Source organism: Mytilus edulis, chromosome 9 (assembly GCF_963676685.1).
Source record: "Mytilus edulis chromosome 9, xbMytEdul2.2, whole genome shotgun sequence".
In the NCBI taxonomy this organism is placed as follows: domain Eukaryota; kingdom Metazoa; phylum Mollusca; class Bivalvia; order Mytilida; family Mytilidae; genus Mytilus; species Mytilus edulis.
The window spans coordinates 38841801-38863479 of record NC_092352.1 but is presented as its reverse complement, the minus strand read 5'-3'; the positions used below and the strand labels follow the sequence as shown (position 1 = coordinate 38863479).

The following is a 21679-nucleotide window of genomic DNA, read 5'->3' as shown; positions in this document are numbered from 1 at the left end:
ATTAATATGCATATGACTATTTTGTTTGCACAAAATTTTATTTAGAAATAGACCGACATTGCTACACAATACAAATAATAAAACCATTTCAATATTCTTGTCATTGTTAGAAAATAAATATAGTGACACCATTACAACATGTACAAACTCAATTCCAATTTAATATACTGATACGTGTCTAGAAATAAAACAGATCTATTTTATTTATAGAAATTTACCTGCGATAATAAAATGTCACTAAAGTGTACCAAAGCAATTATAATTAACTTTTTGTGATGTTGAACCATATATTTGACGCGCAGTTTATATGGTGTCCTGGTGTGCTGTCGAAATTCATGGAAGGTGTCCGTTGTTGTTCTACGGTTTTACGTGTTATAATGTTCTCTTTCATTAATTATTTATATTTCTCTGTGCTGCGTTTATGTGTACTGTATTTCTGTCTCGTAGTGTTGTCCTTTTAGTGGTATTTTTTAACATTGCTGTATAAGCGGGCGGGCGAATTGACTTGCCATAAAACTAAGTTCAATCCACCAGTTTTTCTTACAAAGTCCTGTACCAAGTCAGGAATAAGACAGTTGTTATCAGACAGTCTTTTTCTATGTAGATTGGCGTTTTATTTTGTTGTAGTTCAGTGTTTCTGTTGTTCCGTTGATTTCCTTTTATAATTGATATGTTTCCCTATGTTTTAGTTTGTTACACGGATTTGTTTTTGCTTAATCGAACTATAACTTTCGAACAGCGGTATAGGTTAGTCGGTAGTACGAACATACCGGAATAGGTTTGTATTTTTTTGTGTACCCTACTTAAGTCAATGTATCTGAACATTGTGATTTGACACACACACCAGTATTTACTGTGAATATTCTCCCAAGCTGTGGGATATGTCAGGAGTAGAAAATATGAAATAGTTTTTTACATACAGGTGCAAATTATTATTTTTTTTCAATTTTGTATCCACTGCATGATAAACGACATAAATGCACTAGTGGTCGTAGTCCTATAATAAAGATAGCAAAAATGTAAACGTTCATCATAGATATTCAAATATTTTTTTTAAATATTATAATGAAAAGTAAAATCACAAAAATACTGAACTCAGAGGAAAATCAATTCGGAAAGTCCATAATCACATGGCAAAATCAAATAACAAAACGCATCATAAACGAATGAAAAGAACTGTCATATTCCTGACGCGGTACAGGCATTTTCAAATGTAGAAAATGGTGGATTGAACCTGGTTTTATAGCTAGCTAAACCTCTCACCTGTATGACAGTCGCATCAAATTCCATTATATTGTCACCGATGCGTGAACAAAACAAACAGACACAATAGGTAAAAATGTCAAAAATAGGGGTACAGCAGTCAACATTGTGTTATCATCTTAAACACTATAAAAACAACAAATGTAACGAAGAAGCACAAAAAGGCATACATCAAATTAAAATCCTCAGTTTGATTATATCATACGATTTCATTTGTCTATGTAAAATGCACCTATCAAGGAAGGGGGGTTTTGAGTACTGGTGTAAAATTGCGCGTTAGACATAAAATAATTTTGTCGTTCAAAGTATGACGGGATGCATTGAAACAGTCACGCAAAATAGATATAACAAAAACTGACTTAACAGTTAAAGTAATAATAATAAATAAAATAAAAGTGTGGTTCAAAGTATGACGGGATACACAAGTACAGAGTCACGTCAAACGTATATCACAAAAAAGTGGGTTAACAGCAAAAGTAATATTAATAAATAAAATAATTTTGTCATTCAAAGTATGACAAGATGCATAGGTACAGAGTCACATCATAAAATAATTTTGTCGTTCAAAGTATAATGGGATACATAAGCACTGAGTTACGTCAAAAGGATATCTCAAAAAACAGACTTAACAGTAAAAGTAATATTAATAACGACAAATAAAAGAATAATATAACACGTTATTAAGATGATAAACAAAGTCAGTACGCAAAATCTATACTTCAAGACCATCGTGTATTATTTGTGAAGTTGATACGGAATATTTATCAACAAGTTCTGGGTACCTTCCGATGAACTTTTTTAGAAAAAGGACGAGACGTTCTTTGACATACCCCTGGTTCATCAACTTTCTGTTCAGACACTGGTGACGTTTGACAAAGTCTGAGTAGGAGCTGTAAGCTCTTGAATACCGAATAAGTTGGGAAATGTTTATTTCATATGCAGGTGAAGTTGGTATATTGCTACTAAGGTGGGGGAAATTGATAATTTCAAAATCAAACTCGTCTCGTTTGTCATAGATTCTGGTACTAAGATGACTGTGTATGTCAAATTCGAGGTATAAGTCTAAAAATGAGGCGGAGGAAGCCGTGTCTGTTGTCTCTTTAACTTCTAGTTCTGGTGGATATATATATCAATGAAACCCAATCAGAAAAGTACGGATTGTTAATGGAAAGAACATCATCAATATATCTGAAAGAGAAATTAAATAACCTGGCTTCTTAGATCTTCTTGTTTTTGACAAGTGTCTGAAGGAACTCCGATTCATATGAAAATAAGAAGAGGTCAGCAAGGACAGTAATTAAGTTAACTGAGTATGTAGAATTTTTGGCAGCGCTAGAAAGTGGTGAAAATTCTAAAAAGGCTATCCCAATGGGCCAGGATATACGATCGTGCCACCTATACATGCTATACTACTGATGCCTTTAATCAACTACTACACTTTCAGCATTGAAACAAGTATTCTACTGGTGCAGTGGAAATCTGAAACAACCCTCAGCAGGAAGAATGCTTGTTTGAATCTCTTAGCCTGAGGTGAACTTTGGTTTTCCTATATCAAATGTATCTTAACTCACTTTTACTTTCAATTTCAAAAAGTGTCCTCAATATTTGCAAAATTCCGATGAAAAACGATTAGTGTTTGTCAAGAATATGACAGTTGTTATCCATTTGTTTGATGTTTTGAACTTTTGATTTTTCCATTCGATCAGGGAATTTCCGTTTTAAATTTTTCTGGGAATTCAGTATTTTTGTGATTTTACTTTTTAATAGAATTACAGTTTGTTTTAAAAATAATTTGTATACCTATTTATACCCACTTCCCTCATTTTTCAATTGCTACAATCCGATATAGACGACAACAGCAAGTTATAATTGATAATTTATTGGATCTTCACTTGAAAAGGCAAAATGTTTGCTGTTGGAATGTCTTTACAGACAGACAACGTTTAACTATGTCAGAAATTAGATTTGGATAAAAAAAAAAATATGCTAAAATCTGTTTTGTTGAATGTTACGAGCTTCAACCTTTCGGTGTATATGGCACGTTATTCCTCTAATTTAAATAATGGCAACTTTTGTTTCTCTGACACTTAGACGTTGGCTTAAACACCAAAATTATACCCTATTAGCGGATAAAAAATGTCCATAACATGTGAATTAAGAAGACAATAATATATTCAATTATTTTTTTTTTATATTGATACGAAATGAACTTTGTATGAACGTTGGAGCGAATGCAATATTATTCGATTGCATTAGGATAGTGTCTGATCCATATGTTTAGGCCTTATTTGGCGGAAATTGAAAGGGTTAATTATTCCCTTAACTCAGATTTCATTAGGATTCCCACAGTTAAGTGACATTCTTAAGTAGTATGCATAGAATTACTAAGGCTTTACTTACTAGTACAAATGTAATTATTGAAATCGTTAATCGGAACTTCTCTCTTATTACTGTTTGGTATGTGCTACCTCATCGCATATGCTAATCCGTACAAAAGTTTATTTGATAATCAAAACTGATTTAAGAATGCGTAACAAGAATATATGTTCAAAGTGTAAGGAATAACAATTTGGGCATTTTTTTATCATATTTTAATCATTTTATGAGAATAAATGCATGGGAAGATATGTATGATGCATTTTCAAACATGCAAAGTATACTTTATTCAAATTTTAAATTTTGTTTCAAAATTAATTGCCTATTTGAAGATTTGGAGTGAAGTACTAATTTTTATATAGTTAACTCCATTATTATTAAGATTTGTAAACAATCCATGCAATGTATTTCATTTTTTTGTTTACATTTTAATCTCAGTAAAAAAAAACGGTTAGTCTCAAGTTTTTAAAAGGTACAAATCTTAAGAAAATATTAAATAACAAAACATTTTTACCATTAAACAGTATATTTTCCGGTTAAGTTTACTAAAAATAATAAAGGGGGCATATTTGTTAACTTTAACAATAAAGGAACAATACTTTTTTTCTTGTTTTTAGTTTTTTTTAATATTTTCCTTGAGAAAAAAGTTTTCTGATCACTTTCTTTTTAAAAACAATTGATATGATTTAAAATTATTTTTCGCTTACTTCTCAAAATTTTACTAAGTGATAAATGCCTAACATGACTAAAATCTGCAAAAAAAGATTTAAAAAAAAATATCAATTATCCAAAAATTTTCGAGAAGGAATTTCATGACCTATACCAAAATACTTTGTAAACAATAACATTATATTTCCTGCAGAAACTACAATGTATTCTATTAAACACACCCTCTCCTCCTTTTTCCCCACGAAAATAACGATTTTGCGTGCACACAGCTTTACATGACCTCCTTCATACTAACATTTGATGCCAGTAAATGTGAAACATTGTGTATCTGAACAACATAATGTTCAAGGTTATTTATATGAAGCATGTGCGTAAAAATTAACTTGAAGACAAATAATGGTATAATAGTATGAATACCGTTTGAGTTCGAATAGTGAATTTTCGGAATACACATTTAATAGTGAGCTTGAAAGAAAGGGGTATGATGTAATTATACAACTACCCACTGTTATCTCTTACATTTTGAATCATACGAGATTTTTTAGAAAAACTTTAATGTTCGTGAATATAAAGCTATAAAGAAACCAAATGTTATACTGAAATTATTATAAACTGATCATTTGGCAACTTTTTCCTCCTTTTCAAGCGAAACAGCTATTTCGATTTTTTTTTTAATTTAAGGTACCTCTATAATCTGAGGCGTTGTCTAAGTTTATGCTAAATGACTAAAGTGTTGTGGGCGTAACTTAGGCAATTTAAATTTTACTTAGGTAATATCAAGTTTAAGAAGTTTCATGCATACTACGTAGGAAAAAAAGGGAAAACTTTCCTTAACTGAAGTGTTTACTACGGAAAACATTAACAAGAGTAGCTGTATGCATACATATCTTGTGTTATCAATTAATAGTAAATCTTGTGTGTGTTATTATTTAAAAGTTCAACTTGTATGTGTTATAATTTAATAGTTTAACTTGGGTGAAGAAAACAGCGAGGCTTCACAGCTGTAATAATATACAGGTTGAGCAGTGATTACTAATTTGGTTCCCACTAAAATACTGATTATGTGGTATACTACTTCAAGAGATATTATATATATAAAGTTTCTTACTCTTACTAATGATGTGGTGTATCAATCAAACACATAATTGCTTCATGGACATGGAAAAAGAAAACAAAAGACAAGGAACAGCTCTTTTATTGATATTCTTCGTCTCACAATCACAATGAGTCGAACATAATAAAATGAAACAACTTTTGCATTTTATTTCCTTATCAATTTTGCATCTTTTTCTAGCTACTCGAAACACTTTCTTTACTTGTTTTTAATCAAATATGTTTAATTCTTCAATGATGTCTTTTTTTCTGACGTAAATTTCATTTCATGTTTTCTTTGTTTTAGCAAATACTTCATTTCGCAAAGTGTGTGTATAATATAATGTTATTATTATTGGTTGCAGCAAAATGCCAGTGTGACATCATGCCTTATGACAAATAACTCAGTTGTGTTTAGTGCAGAGAATTCTTATAATGCTGCATCAGGAAATACAAATGCGGTTGTATCAAATGTAAGTTACACAACTGAATAGTTCTATTGAATTCTTAATCTTACCAAAAAGTTAGTAAAATAATGCCTCAACCTACCATTAAAGTATTAAATTATGCACTATCGTTATAGATTTGAGTTAGCATGCTTTTTTTAATCTTAATTTAGCTAGATCAGCTAATTGGTAGCCAGACTTCATACAACGTAATACAGTTTGCTATAATACTATATATCTAAATTTTAGTTGGTAATAATACCAAAATAAAAAAAATGTGTAAATTGATATATGTCTTTTTAAATAAATTACAAACCCCAAAATCTATTCAAATTAAATAATTTGTCATGATTAAACATCGAATAACACCAATATGAAATTAGGAGCTAAACAGGGGAGCTAACAACCCATTTAAGTTCTATTTTGCTAACTTGTTTAAGGTCTAAATATAAACATGAAGCGTATGGATATTATTATTTGCAATATAATTGAATAAAAACATAAAATATTATATTTTCGTTATGAAATTCTGTTGATATATTATCAAAACGAAATAATAGACAGTAGTTTAACTAGAAATGGGTTAAACTGGAAAATTTACAAAAAGTAGTGGATTCAAAAAAGATAGTCCAGTTTCAGCAAACATCACTCGCTAATAATCGATAACGAATCCACCATTTCTTTTAAATTCTCTAAAACATAACATTAAATAAAAAAGTTTAGAGATGACAATAGATGTATCGACAAGATAGTACATATACGTGATGTGAAAACAAATTCCATATGTTTCAGAATACATACATAAAATTGAGAATGGAAATCGGGAATATGTCAAAGAGACAACAATCCGACAAAAGAACAGTTTCTGATATGACATATTTTGCAACATAAACTTCTGGTAAAGTCAAATTCATCGCGGATTGTTAACGATAAACAGAAGACAGTCCTAGTCCTAAATGTATGATTCGAACACACCGCAATTATTACTCAACAGTTATTAATCGATTTCGGCAAAACTTTATCAATAACAATATGCGTATTTCAAAAAAAAATTGTCATTGGTGCTTCAAACTATATATATTTGCAATCAAAAGTATCAATTTTAAAGTAAATAAAAATCTTGGTACTGGGTTTGTGATCTTGACGTGTTGTAAATCAATTGTTTAAAATCTTTATTAGTATTACAATATAACAATATAGAAAATGAAATTATAATTATTTTGTGCGCGTCTTATATCCAAATACATATATGAAATTCTATTTCTCGTAAGATGGGACCTGAAAATGACAAAAACAAGAAGATACTGCCAAAAACCATACACTAGAGCAAGACCAAACGGGAAAAAACTTAATTAGCATGCTAACTGCTTTTGAAAAACGATTAAAATATATGCTTATTTTGGTTTCATAAATATAGGAACATATACACCATCAAGAAAAGATAGCTCCTGTTGTCATTTGTTCATTGAATACTGTAATTTTGATTCATGTAATGTTAACCTGATATTTCTTTTAAAAAATTTCAACGATGGCTTTGTGTTCGTCTTATTTCAGCCACAAGCTGGTATATTAACTATCGGAGCAACTTATGCCAACAACATTCTGACATGTGAGTTGACAAGAATCAACACAAACTCTGACGCTGAGGTTTTTGATCTTACTACTGACTACTATATACTGTTTGCAAAAGGGACACTCTCAGGAGGTACATTACAGTTTTTTCGTTTCTATAAATAAAATACTATGGGTTTTGCTCATTGTTAAACTCAAAGACCGTTCGGTTATCTATAATTGCTTACATTTACGTAATTTGGTCTCTACTGGATAGTTGTCTAATGCGCTTGATCCATATCATTTCCAGTACTATAAATACTCTTTAACTACATGTATAATCTGAATTCTGACGTCATTTCCACCTTTTCATTGGTTAACTGGATCCCTGCTTTTTTGAACTGATAAAGTTATTGTGACTGCTTGACATTTCTCAAACACCCGTCTTTATTGGTATGTACATAATTCTACCCTGCCTACAGAAATATGTAGAATCAAGTATTGCAACAACTGTGTTACGATATTGCCAGTCTCCACTCATCTGATATTTAAAGCGCGCGGTTTGTCGAGCTTTTAAAATGGGTAAATTTAACTGTTGAGTGTTAAATGTATCGTTCTACACGAGTTACAGTGGTGGAACCTGTTTCTCTAATGATTTTTATCATTCCTTTTCAAAAATTTGCAAACAGTTGTGTTCTTTATATTTGACGCCATTAGACATGGTCGCCTTTTTTCATGACGTTTCATAGAAAATTCAATACGTCAGAATTATCTCGGATAAGAATAAGAGAAATGACAGATCATCAGTTTACAGTATGGTAAATCACAGAAAGGTAATTCAGAAAACGAAAACGATGCTCTTCAACTTTGTATTTGTTTGGATTTTTAACTGTTTTGATCTGAGCGTCACTGATGAGTCTTATGTAGACGAAACGCGCGTCTGGCGTATTAAATTATAATCCTGGTACCTTTGATAACTATTTACTGTCAAATGCTATGAAAAAAGAAATTAGCTTGTTTATAGATTCGTAAATTCTTCTTTAAAAACGTTTTATTCCATATACTGATGATTTAATACTATAAAATTTAAAGAGGTCGTTGTCATTATTATGGATTTGCTGCATGTACTTATTCAAAGGGGCAGGACCCTTTTTGCGACACCGGGATCAGGTGCTTTTAAGCTCGGGATTTCGGGATTGACCCTTCCGGGATTTCTTTTTTCGAATTTCGAGATGTCGAGATTTATTTATTTTTAAATTCGGGACCTCGGGATTTCATGTTTTAAGCCCGGGATTTCGAGATCAGGACCCCTTCAACCCCTCCTCTTTAAAGGTGGCATATTGTTTTTTTTTTCAAACAATGAGTAGGTTGTTTATAAAATAAATGGATGTTTTTTTTCAAGATGGATAAAGACTGGCTGTTTAACATCAAAGCATGGGTCATTTGATTGATATTGAAGACGATAATGCGTCAATTTAAAGAGAATAAGAGAAATGACATATCATCTGTTTACAATAAAGTAAATCACAAAAAGCTGATTCAGAAGGCGAAAATGATGATAACGTCAAATGCTATAATATTAATAATAAAAAAAAAGTTAGTTCCCGTATTATTTGTAGCTTAGGCCAGACCAATTTGATCCCTTGTTCGAAGGACCCGCCCGCACCTATTTTTTTCAAAACAGAATTTTTTTATTTTTTTATATTCCCGCTTCCCGCATCCGGAATTGTAATCATGTCCATTTCCCGTACCGTTTTTTTTTTTGGGTAAATATTATAAAAAGATATCAACATTTGTTAAATCACAGTCTAACCTGTATATATATAATGATTTTAAACATACAAGCAACCCACCACACTGTGTAAATTTGTTTCAGCGTGAAACCTGGAGTGCTCCGATAAAAAGTTATAACAGCGGGTATTTCCGTGAAGAACAAAAAATTGGTTTCTTTCCCTCTTACTTATATTCCCTATCAAAAAATATTCGTTGTTAGAATAAATTACAAAGAACTTCTGAAGGATTTGCCTTCAACTGCAATTATATTGTATGCTGGCGAAACAAAACTATTCATGGCCGCTGCATGTTTATGCACCTGTCCTGATTGATTCAGGAGCATGTCGTTCAGCAGTTATCGTTTGTTGATGTTGTTCATTGGTATTTTCCCGTTTGGATATATAAATTAGATCGTTGGTTTTCTTGTTCGAATTGTGTACGCTAATAATTTTGGGGTCCGTTATAGCTTGCTGTTTGGTCTGTATCAAAGCCCTGTGTAAAAGGCCGTATTTTGACCTGTGTTTGTTATTATCTGCAGGTTGAGAACAACCCTCCCTCAGACAAGGGATCATTTTACTGATGTAGAAAAGAAAATAGAAATACCAAGGATTTGTATAGTTCTTCTATACAAAACCTTTTGAACACTTAAAATGTTGTACTCAAAAAGAGGAGAGTTGCATCATATTTTAAACATTTTTTTCTAAAAGAGGGGTCCACTTATTTTGAATAATATTAAACTGCTAAAGTAAATGTGTTAACATGGTTAAAGTCCAGGAATATTACTAAATTCTTGAACATGTTTTGACCATTTAATACCAGATAGATATATAGTTCTATGAGAAAATATTAGCCCTTTTGTACAAACAAATATCTTATAACTTATATTGATCCCTCATAAAACATGTAAAAGGGATATTTATAACATTAAGGGGTTGCCCCCAAACTGATTATGATTTGGATGGAAAATTGTCTCATTGTCAGTCACACATACATAGACCAGATTTAATTATTTCTTGGTGAACAGGGAAAAAATACTTCAGAAATTAAAGAAATGTCAAAGTACAAGTGATAAATCAAGTTTTAATATTGTCAAAACCTATTATTTTATGTTTACAAAAAAAAATTATAATCGCTCGCCTTTACTTTTCAAGCTTCGCCTCAAAAATTTGCAAATTAAATATTTTTTTATTAAAATTTTCAAATCGCTCGCTCGCCCCAAATTTTGGAGTCCAAAAATCCGTAGAACAAGAAATTAAATTGGTGTGGCCTTAGTAAATTCTTCTTAAAAAAGAAATTTTATTCCATATTATTACAAGTTGGGACAAGATACTCTAATGAGGATCTATGTCATAACTTTGTTTTTTTGCATTGTCTAAATCAAAGGTGGAATATTGGTACTTTATTTATAAACCACAAGCCGCGCGCTTTAAGAATTTTCTTATCCCTGGTATAGATTACCTAAGCCGTATTTGGCACAACTGTTTGGAATTTTGGGTCCTCAATGCTCTTCAACTTTGTTCTTGTTTGGCTTTATAAATATTTTGATATGAGCGTCAATGATGAGTCTCATGTAGACGAAACGCGCGTCTTGCGTACTAAATTATAATACTGTTACCTTTGATAACTATTTACACCAGCCCAGTATTCAACACTTCGGTGTTGACATGAATATCAATAATGTGGTAATTTTAATAAATTGTGCTGTTTTCAAAACTATAAATTTTTCGATAAACTAAGGATTTTCCTATCTCATGCATAGATTACCTTAGTTGTATTTGGCACAACTTTTTGGAATTTTGGATCCTCAATGCTCTTTAACTTTGTTCTTGTTTGGCTTTATAAATATTTTGATATGAGCGTTACTGGTGAGTCTTATGTAGACGAAACGCGCGTCTGGCGTACTAAATTATAATACTGGTACCTAACTATTAACACCACTGGGTCGCTGCCACTGTTGGTGGAGGTTTCGTCTCCGAGGGTATCACCAGTCCAGTATTCAACACTTCGGTGTTGACATGAATATAAATAATGTGGTCATTTTAATAAATTTTGCTGTTTTCAAAACTTAAGATTTTTCATAAACTAAGGATTTTCTTATCCCAAGCATAGATTACCTTAGCCGTATTTGGCACAACTTTTTGGAATTTTGGATCCTCAATGCTCTTTAACTTTGTTCTTGTTTGGCTTTATAAATATTTTGATATAAGCGTCACTGATGAGTATTATGTAGACGAAATGCGCGTCTGGCGTACTTAATTATAATACTGGTACCTTTGATAACTATTTACACCACTGGGTCGATGCCACTGGTGGTGAACATTTCGTCTCCGAGGGTATCCCTAGCCCAGTAGTCAACACTTCGGTGTTGACATAAATATCAATAAGGTTGTCATTTCTTTAAATTTTGCTGTTTTCAAAACTTTAAATTTTTCGATAAATTTAGGATTTTCTTATCCCAGGCATAGATAACCTTAGCCGTATTTGGCACATCTTTTTGGAATTTTGGGTCCTCAATGTTCTTGTTTGGCTTTATAAATATTTTGATAGGATCGTCACTGATGAGGCTTATATAGAAGAAAAGCGCGTCTGGCGAACTAAATTATAATCCTGGTACCTTTGATAACTATTTTTATGGATGTATGGATGTTTTTTCATAATGATAAAGATTAACTGTTAAACATTCAAGCAACGGTAAATTAAATTGATAGTGAAGACGATTATTCTCCAGTTGGAGAAGAATATGAACCCTGCTTTAAACTAGAGTGACAAGATCAGCCGTTTTGTTACACACTAGCAAACAAAATAACAGTCCGCCTTCCCAGACACATTATACTGATCTTGGTCAACCAGTTAGGCGTTGTTCTTATTTCATTTATAATGTCGCGTGCTTAACGGAAAAGTTTTCAAGTTAATTTATATATTTTACCTTTCTGGGTGTTGAACCCATGCCTTTTGCACTCTTACCGAACATCCATCACGGAACCACAATATTGGTTTGATATTGTGACATTTTTGTCTTAGTTCTGATGATGTACTCGTTAAAACGAATTCTCTAAGCCTTACACTTCAATTTTCCCCTGCTCAGTTATATTCTTTCTACTCTACACAAGGTCATAATTTATTGAAAACAATGTTAATTTGACTCTTTTTTTTTAATTTCAGGAACCAAAAATCAGCATACATTTACTGACAAAACCGATGTATTGGTTGACTTTCAGTCGACACAGGACCTCACTGGGGGTGTGGCGATAATAAAACCTTTCACATCAATATTGTTCATGTTAAACGTCTCTCAAATTGTACTGTTTTCCATGTAAATACTATCAAAAATAGAAGTACGTTTGATTGATAACGAATATAATTTAGCTTCTTTAATATTACGCCCGCATCAACATGAGACACCAATACAACCCCATTAACTCTGCTCGAGGAATCTTATTGGTTGCTGGTCGATACAGTGTGAGATATTGAAAAAAAGTCATATCATATTTACTTTATAATGATTCTCAATGCTCTTCAACTTCGTACTTTATTTGGCATTTTTTAATTCGAGTGTCTTTTGTAGATGAAACGCGGGTCAAGCGTAAATATAAAATTTTGTTTATATTATACTTCACTTTAAAATGCCATTTTTTGATTGGTTAATACGAGGGTGTTAATCTACTCTATCACATGACTGAGCGGGTGACAATTTTTTTGCATGTTACCCTCTCGTCCAGACCAATCAAAGTCGATAACTTAAAGGACAATGAATAGAATAGAACTATACACTCGCTAAAAATATGTCTACAGTTTGTCGTTCGTCGTTTGTTCGTACAAACTCTGCATTTCCTTCTTATTTACCATTAAATCAATTATCTATTCACATTTGTCCCACTAATAAAAAGATTTATTCTTACAAAAGAGAAAGAGGTATAATCCTGATTGTCATAACTCAAAATAATGTCAACAATTTCTCAAATTTAGGTATATTAGGTATATATATGCCTGCCTTACATTTAGTGGTTATATTTTACATTCATCTCATGAAGACGAAGAATTGACAATAAAAATTGTTAATGGACAGAAGTCATGTGTGTTTTAAAAATCTTCTTCAGAAGCTATTTTCCCGCGTAATTAATTTGTTTACATTTTTGACAGTTCAAACAGGGTCACTCACTGTTTTAACAATGCATTTGTTTCTACTTTAATAACATTAACAACATTTTGGTTAGAACGAAATTCACTCCCTGTTCAGCAGCTATGTCTCTACGGCGGAGTTTTCGTCAATACTAACAAATCATTAGACATAAATTGTTTTCAGGCTTTGCAATAATATTTTTTTTTGTATATTAGATTAAGATATATTATTATATAGTAACAGAAATAAAAACTATGAACAAATATACATATTATATATGATTATACACATTGTATTATTCTTTTAGGGCTCTATATTATAATTTGATTTTAAACAAATAAAATAGTTCTTAAAAAACTAATATTTCTTATGTTGTTTTTTTGTTGAGGCTTTTTTTCTTTTCCCCAGTGATTCTTTATTATTAGATAAATTACTGTTATTCGGAGGAAAAGGGTCATTTAACTTAAATATGCTGTAAAAAAAATGATACGGCGAATGCATATTTAAAAACATGTATAGATAAATGTGAATTCGATATCTGAATTCGATATGTAAATAAGAAAGAAAAGTACCCTTTGTGTGCGAATACTACAAGTGGTACATATATCAATGACAACAACCAGTTAAATTGTAATTAGAAAATAGCATTATTTTGTTGTTGAAAACAGATTTACAACCTTGAACAATAATCCAAATATATCTTCATCTCGCACCTAAATGAGTGCTGTATAAAAAATAAATATTATTCATACATATAATGAAGAAACATTTTATTTTTTTACACGAATGCCTTTTGATGTATCCAAACCGTTGTAATGACAATAATGTTAGGGAATCGGTTACATTTTTAATTTTTAACGTGCCAATTCACAATATAAAGGTCTCCAAGAAGATATATATGTACCACCTACCTTGACAAAGTATTCTGACTCCAATCAAACGATTCTTTTTCCCTACTCCTAAATGCCGTGTGCTTGGCAGAGAACCCGAAAATTCGAATCAACGAGATCCTGCATAGCCAAAAATTATTAAAACTGACCTTTCATATTATAACGACACAATATAATTTTGATTATTGATAGATATAACAAATGTCAACTTTTTTCAATAGTCAGTACAAAAGGTATGCAAAGGTGGATAACTCCAGGTCCACATCATATTGTTTAAATTACATATAAAAACGATTAGAAATAGATATCTATTCTTAGATATTTTACCCTTCTTATTTCAAATAAAGAATTCAGAAAATCATTGAATTCAGATATATCATCGTTTGACATTGTCCAGATTAATAAAAAAAAGTTATGAAACTGATTAAAAATATTATTGATAAATAGTTGCTATAAATGTATTGTACAGGAGGTATGTTGATAGAAATGAGCTTCGTCTTCAAACGTTATAAGTGAGCAAATCTAACATATTCTATCTTAACGAGGAATTCCAACCAATATTCAACAGACTTTCCGTAACTACCTCACTCGATTCCGAAGCTGTAGTACCAAATATACACGGAGCACTTCGTTTTTATTGGGTTTAATGTACCAACAACTGACATACTTAAACATTTTTTTCAAATAAATCTAGAACCCACACCAGACTGAGTGGTGTATAAGAAAAGCTACTTGTTCAAACTGCCTCATTTGAGTATCCGTTACAGAAATTCGACACATTCATGTAGATGGATAGATAAATATGAATTTTTTTATCTTTCTATTCATGCTATTGTTTATCATATGACTGTTATATTTTTTCTGTCTATGAAGAAATAACATAAAAAATTTGGTGCACACTGAATAATGCGCGTAGCGGGTTATTTAACAGTGTGCACCACATTTATTATGTTATTTCGAATAGATAGAAAAAATATTACAGTCATTTCTTATAATTCAATTCTAAATTCCATTTCAAACCGTAGAATACCCTGAAAAAACGTTGATGACTCCCGGTCACGTGACTTAATTATGTCTATGGCCTGATAACAAAATAACGTCAGCCAATCAGAAGACGCGTTACATCCAAAATTAAATTATTTGAAAATAGCATAATTTTGTTGAAAAAAAATAAACTAGGAAACATTAAAATTAATTCAAATATAACAAGAACTCACACCAGACTGAATAGTGTAGGAGAATTCTATTTCCCGTAACGGAGGTGTTTTGATGGGCTAAATATCACTGTGACCACAAAGTGGTAAAGGAATCGGTTGTATATATAATAGAAACTTGGAATGTGTCACAAAGCTAAACACCGACCGAAGAGCAAAAAATAGACCAAAGACATAACGTCGCTTGGCTTCTAAAATGTCGTTTATGACTTTTTTCGCTAAAAATACTTTTTGACAGCAATGGTCTGGGCGGGAGGAAATCTTTGGTATTACAAAATAGCATACAGTTAGACCAATCAAAATGTGTGAAATAAGACATATTACAAAATTGTGAATGTCAGTTGTTTGTAAAGTTTGGTTCCAAATGTTGTATGAAAACTTGAAAATCGTTGTAGAATGGCTCTGGGAAAAAAATAATTGTACATTTCTTTATTTCTGTGAAAATAATTTAAGTTCTTGGATAATCCAGAAATGTCAAAGTTTTTATTTCACTGCTATTTACAAAAATGTTCAAGTTCACATACGACATTTTGGAAGCATGCATTTTGCCAAAATTTTCAAAGCCTGTTTGTGAGATATTTTTTTCTTGAAAAATTTGTAATTTACAACATTTAAGAAGCCCAGCGACGATAAATGGATATTGAACGCAGCTTGAAAATCCCATACCCGGAGTTGGGCTCCAGCTGGCACCTTAAGAATAATGTTAACTTGTTCATCGAAATAGACGTGACACTAAATTTAGAAACATACAAATAAGCCAACATACACAAGAAACATACAAATAAGCCAAATTAAATCAGCCAAAATAAACAAGAAACATACAAATAAGCCAAAACAAACAAATCACACATATGACTAATAAAAGCTACTAGAGGTTTTTGACTTATTCCTAAGCTTTCACAACTCAGTCTTTTGTTCTAAATCTTTTTGCCTTAATTATAAAGTATGTTACGTTACTGTTAATCTTGACAAGATATCCTAGTTTTTATTGTCAATTTATTGTATCATATACCCGATAATTAAGTAAGAAACTATAATAAGCCGTTTTTTTGTTTTCACTGGCACTTTTGCATCAAAAGATAAAAACTAAATTAGTATTCGTTTGTCCTTATTGGTCTATTTTTAGATATTTTCCATCTCATAGTGCTGCTGATAAATTATCTTTCTACATTTTATGGTTTTCAAGATGATGCAACTAAAAACTCAAAAAGGATAAAAAAAAAAATAAAAAAAACGTCCGTCATAGGCAATAAATCAATTAGGAACCGACTGAGATTTTGGTCATGTTATTTTCTTTTTAGATCTGATTTTTCTGATTAATATCGCTATTTTCAATTTTTGTACATCTGCTATATTGTAAGCAGATATCATATAAATACAATATGTCAATTGATAAAGATTTAGTACATACCACGAAATAAGTATTTTTGCCAGAGAAAAGAGATTAATGATACTATGCCGGATCAAATATTTAGCCTATATATATATATATATATTTATATATATAGTTACTAGAAAACCCGATTTCCTAAATTAAAAATGACATCTCGCTATCTAGTATACTCATTATCTTTCTTCAAAAGCGTACATTTCGAAAAGATAAAACAGCCTCTCATATGTTGAAAATATAATCGTTCAATCAATTTGAGGTTTGTATCTGGTACAGCAGCAAGTCGTCCTTTGTTTATTTATGTAGCATTGTCATTTTGCTAAGTTTCTTTTGTTACCTTTTTTTATATCGGACTCGAACTTCTTTGAAACTTTGCGTATTACTGTGTGTGTGTTCCTTTTTCTGATATAGGACTCGGACTTCTTTGAAACTTATTACGTACTGTTGTGTTTGTTTATTTTATTATATTGGCTACAGATATAGGCGACGGTTTAGATCTAAAAAAAAAACATGTTTGAAATCGACACATGTTTGTGTCTGTACTAAGTTGGGAGCCCTTGACATTTGATAGTCGTGCATGATTGTTTGGATTTTTCATTAATTTATTTGTTTCGGAGTTTGGTATCACGTCTATTTTCACTGAACTAGTACACATTATGAAGCTGAATCCCGCATTGATTGATCTTGAATAATTTCTACTTTTAACTAAAAAATGAACATCACAAACCCGCATTTCATGCATGCATTTCATAATGCTCGCGTCACACTGTCCCGATTTTTACGCCGATGGTAACACCACGATTATGGACATTTTCAAAATCGGAACTGATTGTATCCAGATCGGGCTATCTTTAACCATCGTAGAACCATCGGCCATTTTTTCTAGCCTTCGGGGACAACTTCGGGAAGGGTTCTAATTTTTTCTAACATGTTAAAAAATCCCCGAAGGTTCGTCCGATGTTGAGTTCGTATCACCATCCTCACCATCGTAATGTCACCGGGAATGCATCTTTGAACATCGTATTGCATTCGTGTTTCCATCGTTTCCATCGGGCAGTTTTGACATTACGATGTCTACACGAATCAATCACGAAGCTACCCGAAGCAACACGACTTCGTGAAGACCTCGTAATCCCGTTGTGTTGCCATCGAATAAAAGTACGAAGGCAACAAGATGGAACTACGACGGCAATAAATCCAGCTAAATGTAAGTTCATTTTCACGCTAAAATACATTTAAAGTGCCATGCGAGGTATGCACTGGTCAGTCTAATACGACAGTTAAAAAGACGTTCACAAAACATGGAGCTCATATCATATGATTCTATGAGAACAAGAAAGGCGACAGCGTTGTTTCTATTAATTCAAATGGAACAAGAAGAGCAGCTATTACAGGCTCAGGATTTACTTTTACAAGTAAATTATTATTTATTTGTCAATTTTTCATATCAAGTAACATAATGAAAATCATAAAGCGCCTCGTACACCAACACTGCAGGTACATGTATATAGGGAAACCAACTTTTTCTTCATTATTCTGATTTTTTATATATCGTCTGAGTTGTTGTCACACGAATGTTTTCTCCATAACCATTTTGTTTTCTATATGTCATATTTTGCCGCATTTGTTGCTTTCCCCACATCCTTCCTTTTGTCTATATTATTATGATATTCTCCTGGAAAGAGCTCTTTTTGAATAAAAGGGATCAACGAACCCATTACCTTTCCTTTAAGATAGATCAGTAAACATGGGCATAATTATGGGTGATTATTCAGACTAGTGCACACATTTTACATTTCAAACAAGGCAATGCAGAGCGTCATATAATTTAAATGCATCGTAAGCTGTACATGAAGTCTTTTATACATCGCATGGCCATCGCGCCATCATCGTAATCCATCGTGTAGCCTTCGTGATCCATCATGTAGGCTTCGGCTGAGATATGAAGCTTAAACACCCGTCTTCGGTTAACCTTCGTATGTCCATCTTTTTTATCGTATATAATTTCGGCACCATCGTATAGACTTCGTTATTCATCGTACTTGCTTCGGTCACTTTTTGGTATTTTAACGAGATCGGGACCAACTTCGTACGAACTTACAATTTTCGCATTCGGGTGTCCATCGTATATAAAAATCGGGACAGTGTGACGCGGGCATAATAAAATTTCATAATAAAAAAAATATGCGACTAAATTGACCAAAACTTTTCTTAATTTGTCATGCCTTAATTACGATAAATTAGTTTAAGTTGTAAGATTACAGTTTTACAGCACATCGTAAGAACACTTTTCACAGTAGTAGGGCTTTAATTTCATGATAACCAAATAACATAAGTGTCAGAATTGTTTTCTTTGTTCAAATATGAAGTCAGCTTGGGTCTGTGCATGTTTTGATGCAATAAAGGATCAACGGTGATCATGCGCACGTCATTTAAGTGGTTTAAAACCTCAACTGGTTGTGTCTGGCTCATTAACTGTTCACTGATGTATTTGGTATTTTTGTAAATTATAGAATTCATATGAAGGTCATCGTACGGCCATCAAGAATGAGTAAAAATCATACCGCGTAGTAAACTATTATATACCACAATAACCACCTGATTATTGGACAAAACAATAGAAGTAAAAAGGAATGCATGTGTACATGAAGCAATTTAAAACACATTTGTATCCTTTCTATATAGATGTACAGTTCGCGACCGGTCTGTTATTCGTTATTCGATATTTTAACTTTAATAGCTGAAAATAATTTAAAATTTGAATATTCGATAACATTAAAAGCATGATAGTCATACTTAAACGTACTACAATGACATGCAATAAAATGTTTCAAGACCCCTTCAAAATGTTGGTAATTCTAATTGTACTCAAATATCAAATAAATGCTTGTATTAATCGAAACATTTGTTTTAAGAAATATAGAATTTTATCATCAAAATGCAATCAAAGATGTACTTTTTAAAAGAGGGACGAAAGATACCAGAGGGACAGTGAAACGCATAGATCGAAAATAAACTGACAACGACATGGCTAAAAATAAAAAGACAAACAGGCAATTGATAGTACAGAAGACACAACATAGAAAACTTAAGACAAAGTAACACGAACCCCACCAAAAACTGGGGTTATCTCAGGTGCTCCGGATGGGTAAGCAGATCATGCTCCACATGTGGCACCCGTCGTGTTGCTTATGCTAATACAAATCCGGTAAATAGTCTTATTTGGTAGGTCACATTCGTGAAAAGGAAAGGATATTGTAATTACGACATAAGGAACATACCCGATATTATCTGCGAAATGGTTTTTCCATACCGGTTAACCCAACCGTGATGGTGTCCGTAAAAGTTACGAAGGGATGATTTCAACTTCACCATTTCGATCTCTTGGTTTAATAGCCTGCGTGTGAGCACCACCCCCTTATCAAGGAAATCATGATAGGAAATACAAGCCCGGGAATATCGTATCAATTGGGAGATATATACTCCGTATGCAGGCGCTGCTGGAATGTTGCTACATAGAAATGGAAAGTTCACAATTGGGAAGCTGAAATCATCTCTTCGTAAAGTTTTGTTTTCAACCGACCCTCGTCAATTTCTAGATGTAAGTCAAGATATGAGGCTGACTTAACTGTATATATAGCATCCTTTATCTCTAGTTCGATGGGATAGATTCGTTCAACATAGTCATCAAATTTTGTATAATTTAGTGAGAGGACATCATCTGGATAGCGGAATTTAAGTTAAAGGATATTGCTAAATGTTTATCTTTCTTTCTAATAAGTTCCTGTACGAAGTCAGCATCATAGTAATAAAGAAACAAGTCGACAAGAAGAGGGGCACTATTGGTTCCCATTGGAATGCCGATAGTCTGTTGAAAAACACCTCCTCCAAACGTAACAAATATGTTGTTATCAAGAAATCAAGCATCTTAATAATATCAGTTTCAGAGAATTTATTGTTTGAATCAGAGTGATTATTTAAAAAGTAGGATTTATCACTCCCCAGGACAAGATGCTGGTATCTACGTTCGCCTTTCTTTTAATGGAACAAAGCAATACCAACTCTTTCAATTTGTCTTTTGGTTTGGAATGGAGAATACTTGTGTAAAGTGTAGAAAAGTAAAATGTTTTAATACTATTGCAAGATGAGAGAGTCTTAGATTGTATATATGTACTGTAAAAGATCTTCAGATTTTTTTAGTATCAAACTGCCACTTTGAGCTTTTCATAAACTTAGAAGAAGAAAAGAATACCCAAATTCCTTTTGATATCATTTATATCTATGTATTAACAAACTTTATGCATAATATTGTGAAGACTGAGAGAGCGGGAAGATCTAGCCAACCTCCTGTCCCTCTTTTTTTGGATAAAGCTGAATATTTAATTATTCGAAAATACCTTTTTGGGGCTGTCCATTAATATTGTTTCTATTTTTAGTTTTAAATCTTATAATTGGGATCCTTTCATGTTTTTTATTTATTTAAATCATCTTTAAAATGTTTATTCTTGATCATTTTCTTTTTATAAAAATCTATAGATCATAACAAGATATTCAATTTACATAAATTTTATATTTGAAGACTCAACGTGAATTTACGATAAATTGAATTGGTCCCAAAAAAGATTTCCTATATCTCTAAACTATTAACTTGTTAATATCATGCTTTGCAAGTTGTCGAAAGTGTTTTTTTTTTTTTATCATTTTCAACTTTAAAAAATTGAATATCGAATAACGAATAAGGAAAAAGTAAAATCACAAAAATACTGAACTTAGAGAAAGATCAATTGGGAAAGTCCATAATCAAATGGCAAAATCAAATAACAAAACGCATCAAAAACGAATGGACAAAAACTGTCATATTCCTGACTTGGTACAGGCATTTTCAAACGACTGCT

At 32.0% G+C, this 21679-nt stretch overlaps 1 protein-coding gene across 1 annotated transcript in view; it reads left to right on the top strand.

Annotated features, from left to right (window-relative positions):
* LOC139488290 (putative ferric-chelate reductase 1) overlaps positions 1-12626 on the top strand; it is a 30686-nt gene extending 18060 nt beyond the window's left edge. Inside the window, exons 4-6 of the mRNA XM_071273787.1 lie at positions 5766-5873; positions 7401-7551; positions 12333-12626. Of these exons, the coding sequence (XP_071129888.1) occupies positions 5766-5873; positions 7401-7551; positions 12333-12487 (414 nt within the window). The 3' untranslated portion in view covers positions 12488-12626. The remainder of the gene's footprint in view (positions 1-5765; positions 5874-7400; positions 7552-12332) is intronic.
* The last annotated feature ends 9053 nt before the right edge of the window (positions 12627-21679 follow it).